Here is a 13,669-nt window from a genome sequence, read left to right as displayed (position 1 = left end):
TAACAAACAGTAATCTGGACAAGTCAGTTCACACTGTACAGTGGTCCCTGTTGTACTCAGACCCACTGACTTGTGGTTGATTGAGGATAGTAAAAAGCCAATCATCTATAACACTTTCAAAGAGAGACAGGCAGCCAGCCATGCTAAGTGCTTCACGTGATTCAAATTGACCAACACTTGACCAGAAAATTCTCTCTGTGATCATACACCTGCATTTCAGTGTCTATTCAATGGCTTTGTCTGAAGTAGAAAATATGAGAATATCCATAAATGTTCACATCAAACATAGGCAGAGTTAACAAAAAAACATACTGTCTGAATTATTACCTCAAATTGATTAAAACGATAGTAAAAAATTCAACTGCATGATTCCACGGAAATAGAAAGTTAAAACTATACTTCAAAACATTCTTCTTGATGGTAGATAAGGTTCATGCCATACTGTGGAACATAGCCAAAACAACAACATATCCATGGAAACGAGCAGCAGGATGGTCTAGTAAGCACACATGTTCTTCTGTATATTTCAGTGTTTTGTGTTTTTTTTTTTTGGCAATTTTTTTCTACATAAAAAAAAAAAAATCTAAATGTTGCATAATATGGCTTAAAATAGAAGTACACTATTGTCAAATATTGCAATATCACATTCACATATTATTCAAAATAACAACAAAACAGGAGTAAAAGCCTCAGAGTAGTAGTCATACTCACATTGTATTGAACGCATTTGTCCATAACACTGACACATTATTTCACTATAATAGCATACAGTAAAACACATTACTATTCAATGCTGACATGATTTTCCTACTGGCATTAAGAGCCCGATAGAAGCCCCGCTCACATCATTTATATATGAACCAAATGGCAGCAGTTACTAATGGAGCCCTGAATGCATTTGATGAATTATAAAGATGGGCGTGTGCCCAAACACATCCTGATGTGAGATTATCTTAGGAGTCAGCGCAAAAGACAGAGACACTAATGAATGAATATTGGTTACACCAAAGCCATTCTACCATGGCTCAAAGATTACATTTTGGGGTGCATTAATTAATAAAATATGTTTTTATATTCCTATAGTCCTATATTACACAAAATTGACTTGAGAACTTTAAGCCATGTAAAAATGTTGTCATCAAAAAACATTTGATGAGGTAACAAGGTTGTGTTTTGTTTCATTCAGACTTGTTTGAGTAAACCTTTTACCTTTTGTTAAGTAGAGACTGACAATTCCAGGACTGAAATTGCGATTAATGATTCTAGTGAAAGTGTATGGAGTTTTTATGGGATATCATGTGGAGTTTTACCACAGGGCAAAGAACAGAGTGAACTCAGCCTAAATATGCAGGGTTTATGTGTTAAATATGTGTGAATGAAACAAAACAATATGGGCCCTTTAATCAAAAACAAGTTGAAAGTATTTAGAATTAATGTTTTTCACATTTTTGTATTGGCCCTGATTCAGAACTTCTTATGTAATGTTATAATACTATTTTATACCAGGTCCAAGAATAAACCTGGCACAGTCCTGCTATGAACCTGGTTTAGATTAAAGCAGATTTTGTTCTTAGGTTGTCCTTGTTGAAAAATATTTTACACACAATGTTTTTTCTTTAATATAATATTATGTTGAAGTACTGCTACAACTGCTATTTCTTTTAAGTGCTTTTTGACTACTGCACTCAAACATCTAATTGTTGCAGTTCCTTCTCATTTCACTATATAGATTTATAAAAAATAATAAACTAATAAATAAACAAATTGCTTCTCATAGTAAAATAAAATGTTTTTTTTTCTTTAGGGGTTCACCAGCGTCGCCAACACGAGTCGTCCCAGTCTCTGAAGCGGTCAACCAGTGGACCTCGGTCTCGATTCGTGGAGCATGAAATCCCAGAAGGCTACGAAATAAAAGTCTACGATATTGACAATGCGCAGAGAACGCAGAAGAGATCTGGTATGGGCCAGTTCATGTGATTCTCTTCATACATTTTATTACAAACCATATTTGACTATTTATTACAGGGCAGCCATTTATTTGAAATAACATTTTGTAGCATGTATTTAACATGGTCATTAGGGTTGGGCAAGGGCACAAAGAAACACAGCTGATTCTAGTTTTCTCATCAAGTCCTCATTTAAAGGTGCATTGTGTAACTTTTCTTGTGCATTGTCAAGCATCAAATGCTTTTCTCCTTCATGGAAGTTCAAACCAGACCAAGTTACAGGTCAGACCTGTGGAGAGGTGACCACACTCACAGTCAGAATACCTGCTTTCATAGGGTTTTTTAGAGCTGTAATTGAATAAATGTAACACAGAGCTGGTTAATGTCATACCGTTTAACATTCCAGGCAGAGTAATGACATATCCATAGAAACAAGCAGATGACGGACCCTCCACCAGAAATGTTACACAGTGCACCTTTAAGATTTAGCCATAATCTATTATGTGTGATTATTATTATTATATACTATATATATATATTTTCCCCACAAATACTCTTTGTTATATTGTACTAGTAATATTACATTATAATTATTAGCATTTACATTTTAGAATAACCATAAAATAACAGTTTGTGGCAGGGCTACAAAATGAATTGCATTGAAACCTAAACTACAATTTGAGTGGTCACAACACATATTAAAGGTTCACTATGTAACTTTTTGGTTGGGGGGTCCGTCAACTGCTTGTTTCTATGATTTTGTCATTGCTCTGCCTGGAATGTTTCACAGTATGACATTAAAAAGCTCTTCCTTACATTTACTAAATTACAGGTGGTCTTATAGCTCAAAAATACCTGGAAAAACAGACAATCTGACTGTGATCGGGGTCACCTCTCCATAGATCTGACCTGTAACTTGGTCTGGTTTGGTCTCCATGAAGATAGAAAGGTTTAATACCATACTGTGAAACATTCCAGACAAAGCAATAACATCTTCAAGGAGAAATTTGACCGACCCTTCACTAGAAAAGTTTCACAATACACCTTTAACATATTTTAAATTGGAAAATCTGCAGTCAGTCCCGTGCTAATACTTAAATACCTAAATTGTGGTTGATGGAGAAACTACATTTTTGCCAACCAGGACATCTGCAGGAACACAAAACAACTGTCTGTATGCCTGAAAGCCAGTGTGGTGCATCTGGTGAAGTAATGGCCCCATGACGCAGGGTTCGGCCCCAAGTGACTGGCCCCCGCCCCCCTCCTGTCCTGGGCACGCCAAGTTCAATACAATTTTAATGACCTCATGGGGGAAACGGGGTCACCTCTGCAAAGAAAACACAAAGAGACAAGCTTCAGGTTAAAATGTGAGCAAATTAATATGAGATCATTCGATTAAAAGCAGATATAGGCAGACTGATTTTACAATATTAGATTAAGTATGCCATAAATATAATATACAAAGAACTGGAATTGTGAGGTTGCCCAAAAAGGAAGGTTGAAGCTTTGGAAATATGATACAACAACCCTAAAATGTAAATACACATGCAAATCGAGATAAGTATTGAGTTGTATTGACCCCCCCCTTCCTCCTCCTTGTTTCTCTTAGTTTTTTTCTTTATCTTGTTTGTTTGTTTTTGTGCTATTTTTACTTTTTGTTATGCCTTGTTAAGTTTATTTTGTTATCAATGTGCTGGGTGCATATATCCTCAAAATGACCCAAATTATCGTACAATTATTATATATATACATATATACAAAAAAAAAGATTAAGTATATAATTCATATTTCTTAAGGTTGTTTTTAAGCACACATAAAAACATTTCCAGTGTAGATACAGTACTGTCATAGTACTTGCTCCATATTTCAAATAATAATAAATAATATTTGGTATCGCTAGTAAAAGCAGAGCATAATTTGTTTTGAGTCTTCGAGACATGCCCTCCTCATCTCCCTTGGGACCCTGAGCTCTACCCCTTTATAGTGTTAAGAGTATGCCTGCTGCAATTGGGGGAGGGGGTTGCTTTTGTTCAATTTCAAGTGCGAGCTACGAAATAAAGATGCACAAAATTTACAGTATAGTTTTAAATAATGTTGCAAAGAAAGTGTGTGCCTTTTCCTGAAATAGACATGGGTAGCGGTATGTTGATATCTTCTTAAAAGCAACAAGCTGATTGAGAATTTTGGTCCTTCCACTGTATATTGGGTGATGCTATTTGGTAAAATATTAAAGCACGGTTGGTAGTATGCTCCTCCCCCCTCCTGCCATGCTGCCCACGTGTCCTTGGGCAAGACACAAAGCGTACTTACAGTGTGAATGAAGTAACACAGCCTCTTGCAGACTGCAGGCATCAGGTGTTAGCCCTCAGACACTCTTGAAATTTCAATAGGGATAACAGCTAACGAGCTAAACACAGATGCTACGCTTCAGCTTAGATAAAAAGTGTACATATAATCCAGGAAATGAACTATTGAGTGTATTTACATCATATGACTTAAACATTTGACCATCTCAGTGATTATAATAGCTTGGTAGTCTACTGTCTTTTTAGTTTTTTCCAATAAATACATTCACACTTGTTCTTTTTTAGTAAATCAGTCACAATAATGTCATGACCAAATTATTCTTTCAGTATAAGTTTTTACTCAATGTCCAATGTCTATCATCGTCTGATTTAATAATGCTGGTGTTGACTATTATACATGTTACAACCTAATGATTTTAATAGACCATATATATATATATATATATATATATATATCAGTAAAACACAGGGAGGTAAAAGTCTCCCGCACTGTTTCGGAATCAGTCTCAAAAATTAAAAAAAAGTCATGTTTTGTGTTTTTAAAATGAAATAAAAAATTAAAAATAACCTTCCATCATTATTATGGTAATTGTTGCTGTTCTGTTTCCTTATCCATTGTTGGAACATACACTTTACAATAATATGAGTCACTATTTTTAACTGAAGTCATGTGTTTTTTATGTTTTCCAGGGCCCAATGTTTTTCAGTGCCAGGCTGAGGTTTTTGGAGCATCATCAGAAGAGGATGTCAGAGGAACAGTATCACACCGACCACATGGGGGAGCCAGAGGAGGCCAAACTCTACAACATATCACAGCCCACCATGTAGAGCCAAGAGGGTATGTAGTAACTTTTTTCACTTATATCGGACTTTATTAAAATAGAAACTGTTGCTGTACATATATAATCATAGTATACTCAATAATTAACTTTATTAAATAATGAATATAATTTAAATGAGCAAGGCTAACATTTGCATTATTATCCCTGTACAATCCCAGTACAAGTGGATTTTTTTTTTTTTTTTTGTATTTGAAAATAATTACACTCACAGATGTATTTTCTTTGACCATCTTTATTTATATTGCAAAAGTATCACATTTGGCACATGCTTAACTACAGTATATTGCAGTTAGTTGTCAGATTACATCTTGTGTATCTCTTGTGTTGGAGGGTCCGCCATGTATGTGTCTCTATGGAGATGGTTTTGTCAGGAATGGTTCATAGTACAGCATTAAACTTATCTATCTGCATGAAAACAAGCAGGTGCCATGACTTAAATTTCAGATCTGTGGACCAGAGAGTGGCTCATTTTGAACAATAAAAACAGCTGCAATTAAATAAATGCAAGTTTGATATGTTTAATGCCATATGTGGAACATTCAAGGCAAAGAAATAACGTCCAACACAAACAGACAGATGAACCCCCACCAGAAAAGTAGTGCACTTTTAATTAGATCTCATTTACTTTTCATCAAATGCTTTCTTATCTGATTAACTATTGGTCAGCCTCCTTTTCCTCTAATTGACTAATATAAATGTTGAAGTAACACAACTTTTATTTTCTTTCTGTAGAGGTGCTTTCACAGACCTTCGTGGACACAGGGGCTCTTAAACTGGAGATCATGTCGAGCTCAATCACTGCTGCTGCCACTAGAGGGAGCTCTATGGAAACAAATACACTGAACAACTACTTGAGCTGAAAGAGATAACTTCTTTGATGTACAGTTGATTTTATTGTTTACTGAAAAAATGAATGCACTTTTCACTTTATTTTGTATATCATTAGTTATCACTTGCTTCACGATTCTGGTGCTACTGCTTATCGACTGTATAATTTTTTACCATGTTTTATATTATGCAAAATTCAAGCGTCCCGTTGGTAATTCTGTGTCTGAATTGCCTTTGTGGGAATAGTTAATAATAGGCTATAACACTGTTGTATTTTGAATCTGCACTTAGCTTGTAACTATTGTACATTTAATCAATCCATATCCTTATTGGTAAGTAACAAAATGTGTGAATTTCCAAACTAAACAAAAAGAAGAACATCCAGGTACGTTGATATGCTAATTGAGGAACTGGTGGATTTGAATAATAGTGCATCTAAAAACTAAAAGTGCTTTTTTTTGTATAATATCATCTTTTATGGGTAATTATAAAACATTACAGCATGACTGTGGCTGGATAAAAACCATTTTGTCTAATGGAGAAATAATGTGATTTGAAATAACATCATGTGACCTCTGATGTCTCTGAGCCAAAATCAATGGCCACTGTTGGTTTGGGTCAGACTTTGTGAGCTGTTTAAAGAAGAAGCATGTCTTGCCATTTTTATCATTTACATCACAAATAATAAAGCAATGTTCAATTTTTTATTTATTTTAATGTGTGCTTTTCCAACACTATAAAAGTATGTAGGGTATAAATATAAATTCCACAGTAACTATCTCCATGGAGACAAGCAGGCGACAGCATCAGGCCAAGTTACAGGTCAGCTCTGTGGAGAGATGGCCCCCTCATTAGAATGTTTACTTTTTTATGCTTCAGAAACACCTATAATTGAAAAGGGCAAGCTGGATTGGTTAGTTTAAAGCCATACTACAGAACAGAAGAAGTATTTAAAAAGCAACAACATCAGGTCAGAGAATCGATTCCTGCAGAGATTTGATTCCCTTAGACCAAGTTCTGTCATTGTATCCTTGGGTAAGACACTTCACCCACTGTGCTTATTATGAAAGTGGTGTATGAGTGAATGATTGGTGGTGGTCGGAGGGCAGATGGGCAGCCTGACTTCAATCAGTCTACCCCAGGGCAACTGTGGCTACAATAGCTGCTTACCACAAGTGAGTATGGAGTGAATGAATAATGCACAGTAAAGCACTTTGGTTGTCTTGAAAGCCTCTATTAAATCCAATGCATTTTTATTAGGTTATTATAGACAGGCAGCAGGTGTCAAACTTCACGAGAAACGTTACATGTTGTTAAATACATAGGTCTACCTTTACAATCAGTGGAAAAAATGGTTTCAAAGTATCTTTAAATTATCAAACCAGACCAAATTACATTTATTATATTATTCTGTATATTTTGTTTATTTTGCACAATAATAGAACAAAAAGAGGTACACTCAGCAAGGAATTTAATGTATATTTGCATGAAAAATATCACCTGCAATGGGTCACATTAGAGGTGGAGACTTTCAAGTCATGACTTGAATTCAAGTCAGACTTGAGTCACTATTTTTAGGACTTGAGACTTGACTTGATAAAATGGACTAAGTCTTGGGACTCAACTTGGACTTGAAGGTCAATGACTTGGGACTTGACTTGGACTTGAGGCCTGTGACTTGAGAAGACTTGATGCTTCTCCTAAAAAAATATGTTTTTTGAAAATACTTTTCTCTATATAGTTGATAAATGTGGTGATTCATTTTGAAGAAACTGAAACATGTCCCTCCCACTTCTCTGTTTGTTACTTTGCATGAAACTGAAGTACTGTGATGGTATCCTCAAACGTACTACAGTAAAATACAGAACAATACAGTAATATACAGTGCAATACAGTAAAACTGAGGGAAATACATGGAACATGATCCTTCCATTTCAGTGCAAACTACACGACAAAATAACTGATATTAAACACGCTTAAATCTTAATTCTTTCTGTTCTGACTATAATAATTCACACTTAGATCTTGTCAAGACATTTAAAAAAGAAGAATTAACAGTTCTACAACTCTATAAAAAACTCGTATATAAATATACCATGACATTTTAAGTACAATTTACTTTAAGATTCATATGAATTTCAAAAATCTAAGATGTATTTGGTGCTGTATTTTGGTTTCAAGACTTGAAATGACTTGAAGCTCAAAGATGATGACTTGGACTTGACTTGAATTTATGGGCCAGTGACTTGAGACTTGACTTGGTCTTGCCTGTCTTTGACTTGAGACTTGACTTGGGCTTTAGGTTAAAGACTCATGATTTACTTGACACTTGACACACTAACCCACCTCTGGTTCATAGTACATACACACTGTAGATAGAGCAGCACAAACCATCAACTAGTCGTCTAGCAAATGTGGACACTGCAATGTTCTTACACAAAAGAATTCTCTGCTCCGGGGCTGAGATGTCCCAGTATGTTGCTTTGTTTTTGTTATGTCATCTGTTCATAAGAAAACAGGAACCGTCAAATTGTTACACATCACAATTTAACCTTTTGCTCCTTTAATCCACTGCATTATTTTCTATCAATTCTTCAGTTTAATCCCATCATATGCCCTCTCTATGTTAAATAACACTGACACACTTCTCACAGATCAGTACTCCACATCTGCCACTAGGGCGCAGCACTGGGCCCACTCCCCGCGACGTAAACACAGAAATCAGCAGTGCATGTAAGAATATATGAGGATTTAACCATGAAGCAAAGACAGCGGAATCCGAGGACAGCAGCAGCGGTGGTGAAGACAGGGGCATGACGCGGGGTGAGAGGGGCACGGAGGACACGGTACTGCGGCCGGAAGACACGAACCACATCGGGCTGAAGGCGAGGAGGATGCACGGTAAGCACGGAACCACAGCCGGGACAGATGCATGGTGTGGTCCTGGCTGGGTCTCTATTTTAAACAGGGCGGTAAAAGCAAAGGTTATGTGGGCGATTCTGAAATGGCGTCGAGGTAAAATGCGCAATAGCATATGGACTACTTAGTTACCATCGATAAAGTAAATTAAATTAGACTTCCCATACGCTAAAGAAAACCAAAACAGGTTCAGTTGGAGTGCATTTGGGTGTAACATTAACAAAACACTGCTTTGTAAAATCGCAGAGGTATTTATAGCCTAATATAAATGCATTGTGTAAATAGTCGCCTACACCCGTGCCGTGCGTAATCCTGTCAATTACTAATTCGAGTTTTTGTAGTGCGCGGGACTGGCACGCGCAGCCCCAGAGCATGTTGCGTAGCCAAACGTGAGTGCACGCGCACCATCTTCACCATTTTAGGTAACAACCTTTTAACTCATCAACACACTATTACTATTTTATTAAGTGTTCCACAGATGTTCCACAGATCCCTCATTTATTTATTTAGGCTCATTTATTTATTTATTATTGTTTATTTTAACTCTAGGCTATATTTTTTATACAAAACTAGGTCACAGTTTTGTTTAATTCAGCTTGAGTGAACAGGGCACCCTCCTTCAAACAGCAAAATTCATTTCTGACTCAGTTGAAAACATCTCTTCATCACTTTAGGGGCATTCTCCAAATACTTGGTTATGAAACAGCTTCATCCAATTTGCCTGAATATTTTTTGCAATCATTCCTCGAGGGATGATGTCTATTCAAACTTACCATGTAATATCAGCTAAGGATTACATAAATATCAGTGAATCAGTGTTACAAGGTTACACAAGAAATAAACAGGTTATCGCATTGTGTATTAAGGAACATGTTATTCAATAGTCATTTCCATGACAAATAAGTAGGCCAGACATAATTGTTTTCATTCATTTCTATCTAAGACATCTCACAGCAATAGAAATTACTCGACGATTACCAGCCAATGAAAATCTCTCCAGATTACAATCTTAATTAACCTATCTCAAGAATCGTAGCATGTAGTAAAGTGTTATATGGTCTTTTAAAGGTCCTATATTACACAGAATTCACTCGTTTGAGCTTTAAGTTGTGTTTTAATGCTGTTACCTCCTCAAAAACATACCTCGAGTTGTGTTTTGTTTTATTCATGCATGTTTGAGTAATCCTTTATTATTAGTCTGTCTACATCCCAAAGCTCAAATTGCTCTGTTCTACTTTAAGAACCCAGCCTAAATATGTAGGGTTTGAATATTAAACACGTGTGAATGAAACAAAACACAATTCCATGTATGTTAGTGATAAGGAAGATGGCGTAATATAGGCCCTCTAATAGTGTTCTTTAGCGTACATATAAGTGAAAATTTGGTCATACATACTTCGCCACACTAAATTACTGTCTCGAGTCTCTATTAATTCTTGAAGATGGTGAGGCCTTTTTCTTCAGACAGAGGATTAAGTCACATGATCAGGCATACCTCTATGTTCAGAAGCTTGAGAGAACCAAAACCCTTTCAGAGTGACTTTTTAGCTGATTCAGAAGACATCCTGTGGTTAAAACTTGGAAACTATTTCTTTTTTTCAGCTGAGGAGGTGAAGATCAGTCTGTTGGAGTGTGATGGGTAATAAGACCAGCGGCAACATGGACAAAGACACAGGGACCACACAAGGAGAAGACATGGGAGCCAAAGACGTTATTTCAGGTAAACTGGACTATAACGTGTAGTATATTATATAAGCCTCGCACAATAACAACATTTTAAGCATGATAAATTGCTACAGACAAATATTGCAATAAAGGATAATATAGAATCTATGTTATGCCACTGATTAAGATTACACCCTTTTTAAATTGACAGTATTATTAAAAACATGAGCTACAACAAATAAGTAAGAGAATGTGACTTATTCAACCCTCTATAGCTCAGTTCTTATCGTATTACACCTAAATCAACAAAAATATCCCCACTTTTGCAAGAAAATATACACACGGCATATATTGAGTCTTAAAATATAATGTTCCAGTTTTCATTTCATATATTCAATGATAAGTCAATATAGTATTTATTGTGACAGGCCTAATATTATAGTGTAAAGTTGATCAAAAATGGGACAGAAGCATGAATCCCGTTTGATTGGTTATATGTTATTCTGAGGGGTTTGTCCTTTTGCGCTCTTGGTTCTTCCTGGGGACAGCGCTTCTCATGCAGAGGCACCTAACATTTTTATAAGTTGAATTAATTGAGTTGGGCCTATTCAGTTTAGGCTATCCATGGTGTCTTTTTCTTCACATTTGAGTCTCTGTTGCTCAAAAATTCGGAGATGAGGACCCCCAAATATTGACGGGTATTTGGCACATTGACGGCAGCTCCACTTGTCTCATCTGTCAGCTTCAACCAGGATCTGATACAACTGAACTCCTGTGTCTTTACCTGTCTCCTGATTTACAGTCTCTGTGCGCAACATTTTTCCAACATGTATCTTAAATTAAAGGAAATTAAAGGAATGACGTGAAAGTAAGATGACTTTACAAAGGCGGTAGGATCTGACCAGACATAAGAAGTAATTTTCTAAAATTGCTCCTATGCAAATATTAAGAATGGGACCAGATTGAAAATTATTTTGTGGTATTTTCATAATGTTGTTTTCCTCAAAAACAGACCTGGAATTGTGTTTTGTTTCATTCACACATGTTTAACACACAAACCCTGCATATTTAGGCTGAGTTCCTTTCTCAAACCGAAAACACTCTGTTCCACCTTGTGATATCATTATGTTTTTAAACTCCATCCACCTCTACACTAAAAACATTTGGATGATTTCAGCCCTGGAATTGCCCGCCCTTACTGAACAAAAGGTAAAAGGAGCTGTTAACTTAAAAATGTCCGCTTTATGGAGTAGAGCATTTTGGATTTGGAAATGCAGACAGACTAATAATAAAGGGTTACTCAAACATGTGAAACAAAACACATCTCCAGCTAAGATACCAGAATTATAACATGTTTTAAAGCTCACAACAGTCAATTTTGCGTAGTATAGGGCCTTTAATCTTATACAGTCATTTTCTAAGAACTGCTGGAGCACACCGGAACCTGCTGGGGATAATGCTAAGCTCTGGGACAGTGCATCTCTATACTCTTACACAGTTAAACATACAGTAATGGCACATCTGCTGTGTAAAAGCTGTCTTATGTAACATCACTTGTGTCCAGTTGTGAGTATTTGTCCCAGTGGAGTCCTCGGGGGCCCATCTGACAGGGCTGATGGAGACCTGCTGAGTAAACAGGCTCTAAGTGTGTATGCTTTAACACTTCACTTTGTAATGACACTACATGACACCCATACAACACCTCTAAGCACCCAAGGGAGGGGGTCTGGGGCAAAAACTCAATTACTGTATTTAAAACTTAGACAAAGCAGTTCAGATGTTACATGGTCTTTTAAAGGTCTTATATTATGTAAAATTGACTCTTGTGAGGTTTGAGCCATAAACATGAAGCCTCAAAAACATACCTGGAGTTGTATTTTGTTTCATTCACACATGTTTGAGTAATCCTTTATTATTAGTCTGTCTGTTCTGTTCCACCTTGTGACACCATGAAGCAGTAGTTTTCAAGTTATCCACTAACTTTTACCTTTGGTTCATAAGATATTAACAATTCCAGAGCTGAAATTATCCAAATGATTCTAGTGAATATGTATGATTTTAAAATGCAGTGGAGCACTTCCTGTATTACTACATGACATCACAAGGTGGAACAGAGTGTTTTCTGTTCGAGAGAAGAACTAAACTACTAGAACTAAATATGGATCTGACAGGTCTGATGGAGTAAATTCGCTGTAAGTGTGTATGCTTTCACATGCTGGAGCAAAAACTCAAGTATTGCAATTAAAACTAAACCAAAGCCAGTTTATCAGTTCAAAGTGCAAACCAAGTATATTTCTTTTTCTCGTTTCATTGAGTTGCTGCAGTAGTAACTTATAACCAGCATAAATGATATAGTGCCTCATAGGTTGTGGACTTGTGTTTGCTGTTTCTATTTGAGTTGTTAATGACTCAAACAGATATGCAGAACATTTATTAAGCATGTCTGTTTTCCATGGTGGATATGTTTTTAAATGGGAATTATATGGTACTGTGAACTTTATTATCAGTGAGTTAAACTAAAATAACTGGACTTACAGTTTAAGTCCTGGTGTTTTCATTTAACTCACTGGTAATATCTTATATCTCAGTGTTTCAAAATTTGCATCAATTTACTGTGAACTTTGACAACAATAAATATGAACATTTTAATTATTATTTGACAAAGTAAGAATTAAATCTACACGTATCTGTATGGTTGAATGTTCTGAACTGTTGGAGACACAATGCACACAAAAATACTGTCAAAAAAGTTTTTAGATTGTCTGAAAACTCAAGAAAAAACACAAAATGGTAATTTGGCCTTGTGGTATCCCTGCTTATGGAGGTAAGTTTAAAAGTTTAATGCCATACTGTGGAACATTCCAGGCAAAGCTTCAACAAAAGATGAATATGTGGTGAAAATTGTCGTAGTGCAACTTCAAAGTCAAGATATCTGCCCAGGGAGAAATAAAATGTAAATGTTATGTATTATTATGTTTGTATTAAATGTATTATTTGTATATCACTTTATAAGACCTGGCCTAAACCTAGAGCACTCAGACTTTTCAACATATTTTTTATATTTCTTCAGTGTAATTAATTGGTAAGATTGAACATGAATGTGATGGTTGTTTGTTTGTAGGAAGCGTCTCGGGAGAGGGAGATCTCATCCCCAGTACAGAGC

The 13,669-nt window shown here is 36.0% G+C and overlaps 1 protein-coding gene and 1 long non-coding RNA gene across 2 annotated transcripts in view; both read left to right on the top strand.

The window, feature by feature from the left end:
* kif26bb (kinesin family member 26Bb) overlaps positions 1–6,558 on the top strand; it is a 35,994-nt gene extending 29,436 nt beyond the window's left edge. The window contains exons 13-15 of the mRNA XM_055149461.1: positions 1,805–1,957; positions 4,943–5,090; positions 5,827–6,558. Coding sequence (XP_055005436.1) covers positions 1,805–1,957; positions 4,943–5,090; positions 5,827–5,866 — 341 coding nt within the window. The 3' untranslated portion in view covers positions 5,867–6,558. The remainder of the gene's footprint in view (positions 1–1,804; positions 1,958–4,942; positions 5,091–5,826) is intronic.
* A 2,083-nt stretch (positions 6,559–8,641) lies between these two features.
* Positions 8,642–13,669, top strand: LOC129407716 (uncharacterized). Its single transcript, XR_008631691.1, has 3 exons — positions 8,642–8,823; positions 10,444–10,561; positions 13,628–13,669. It is a non-coding gene; the product is annotated as an uncharacterized LOC129407716 (long non-coding RNA).

This window comes from Boleophthalmus pectinirostris, unplaced genomic scaffold (genome assembly GCF_026225935.1).
Source record: "Boleophthalmus pectinirostris isolate CB_2022bp ecotype Guang Dong unplaced genomic scaffold, ASM2622593v1 HiC_scaffold_13, whole genome shotgun sequence".
Taxonomy (NCBI): Eukaryota; Metazoa; Chordata; class Actinopteri; order Gobiiformes; family Gobiidae; genus Boleophthalmus; species Boleophthalmus pectinirostris.
Note: the sequence above shows the minus strand (reverse complement) of the source record. Positions and strands in the feature narration are given on the sequence as shown.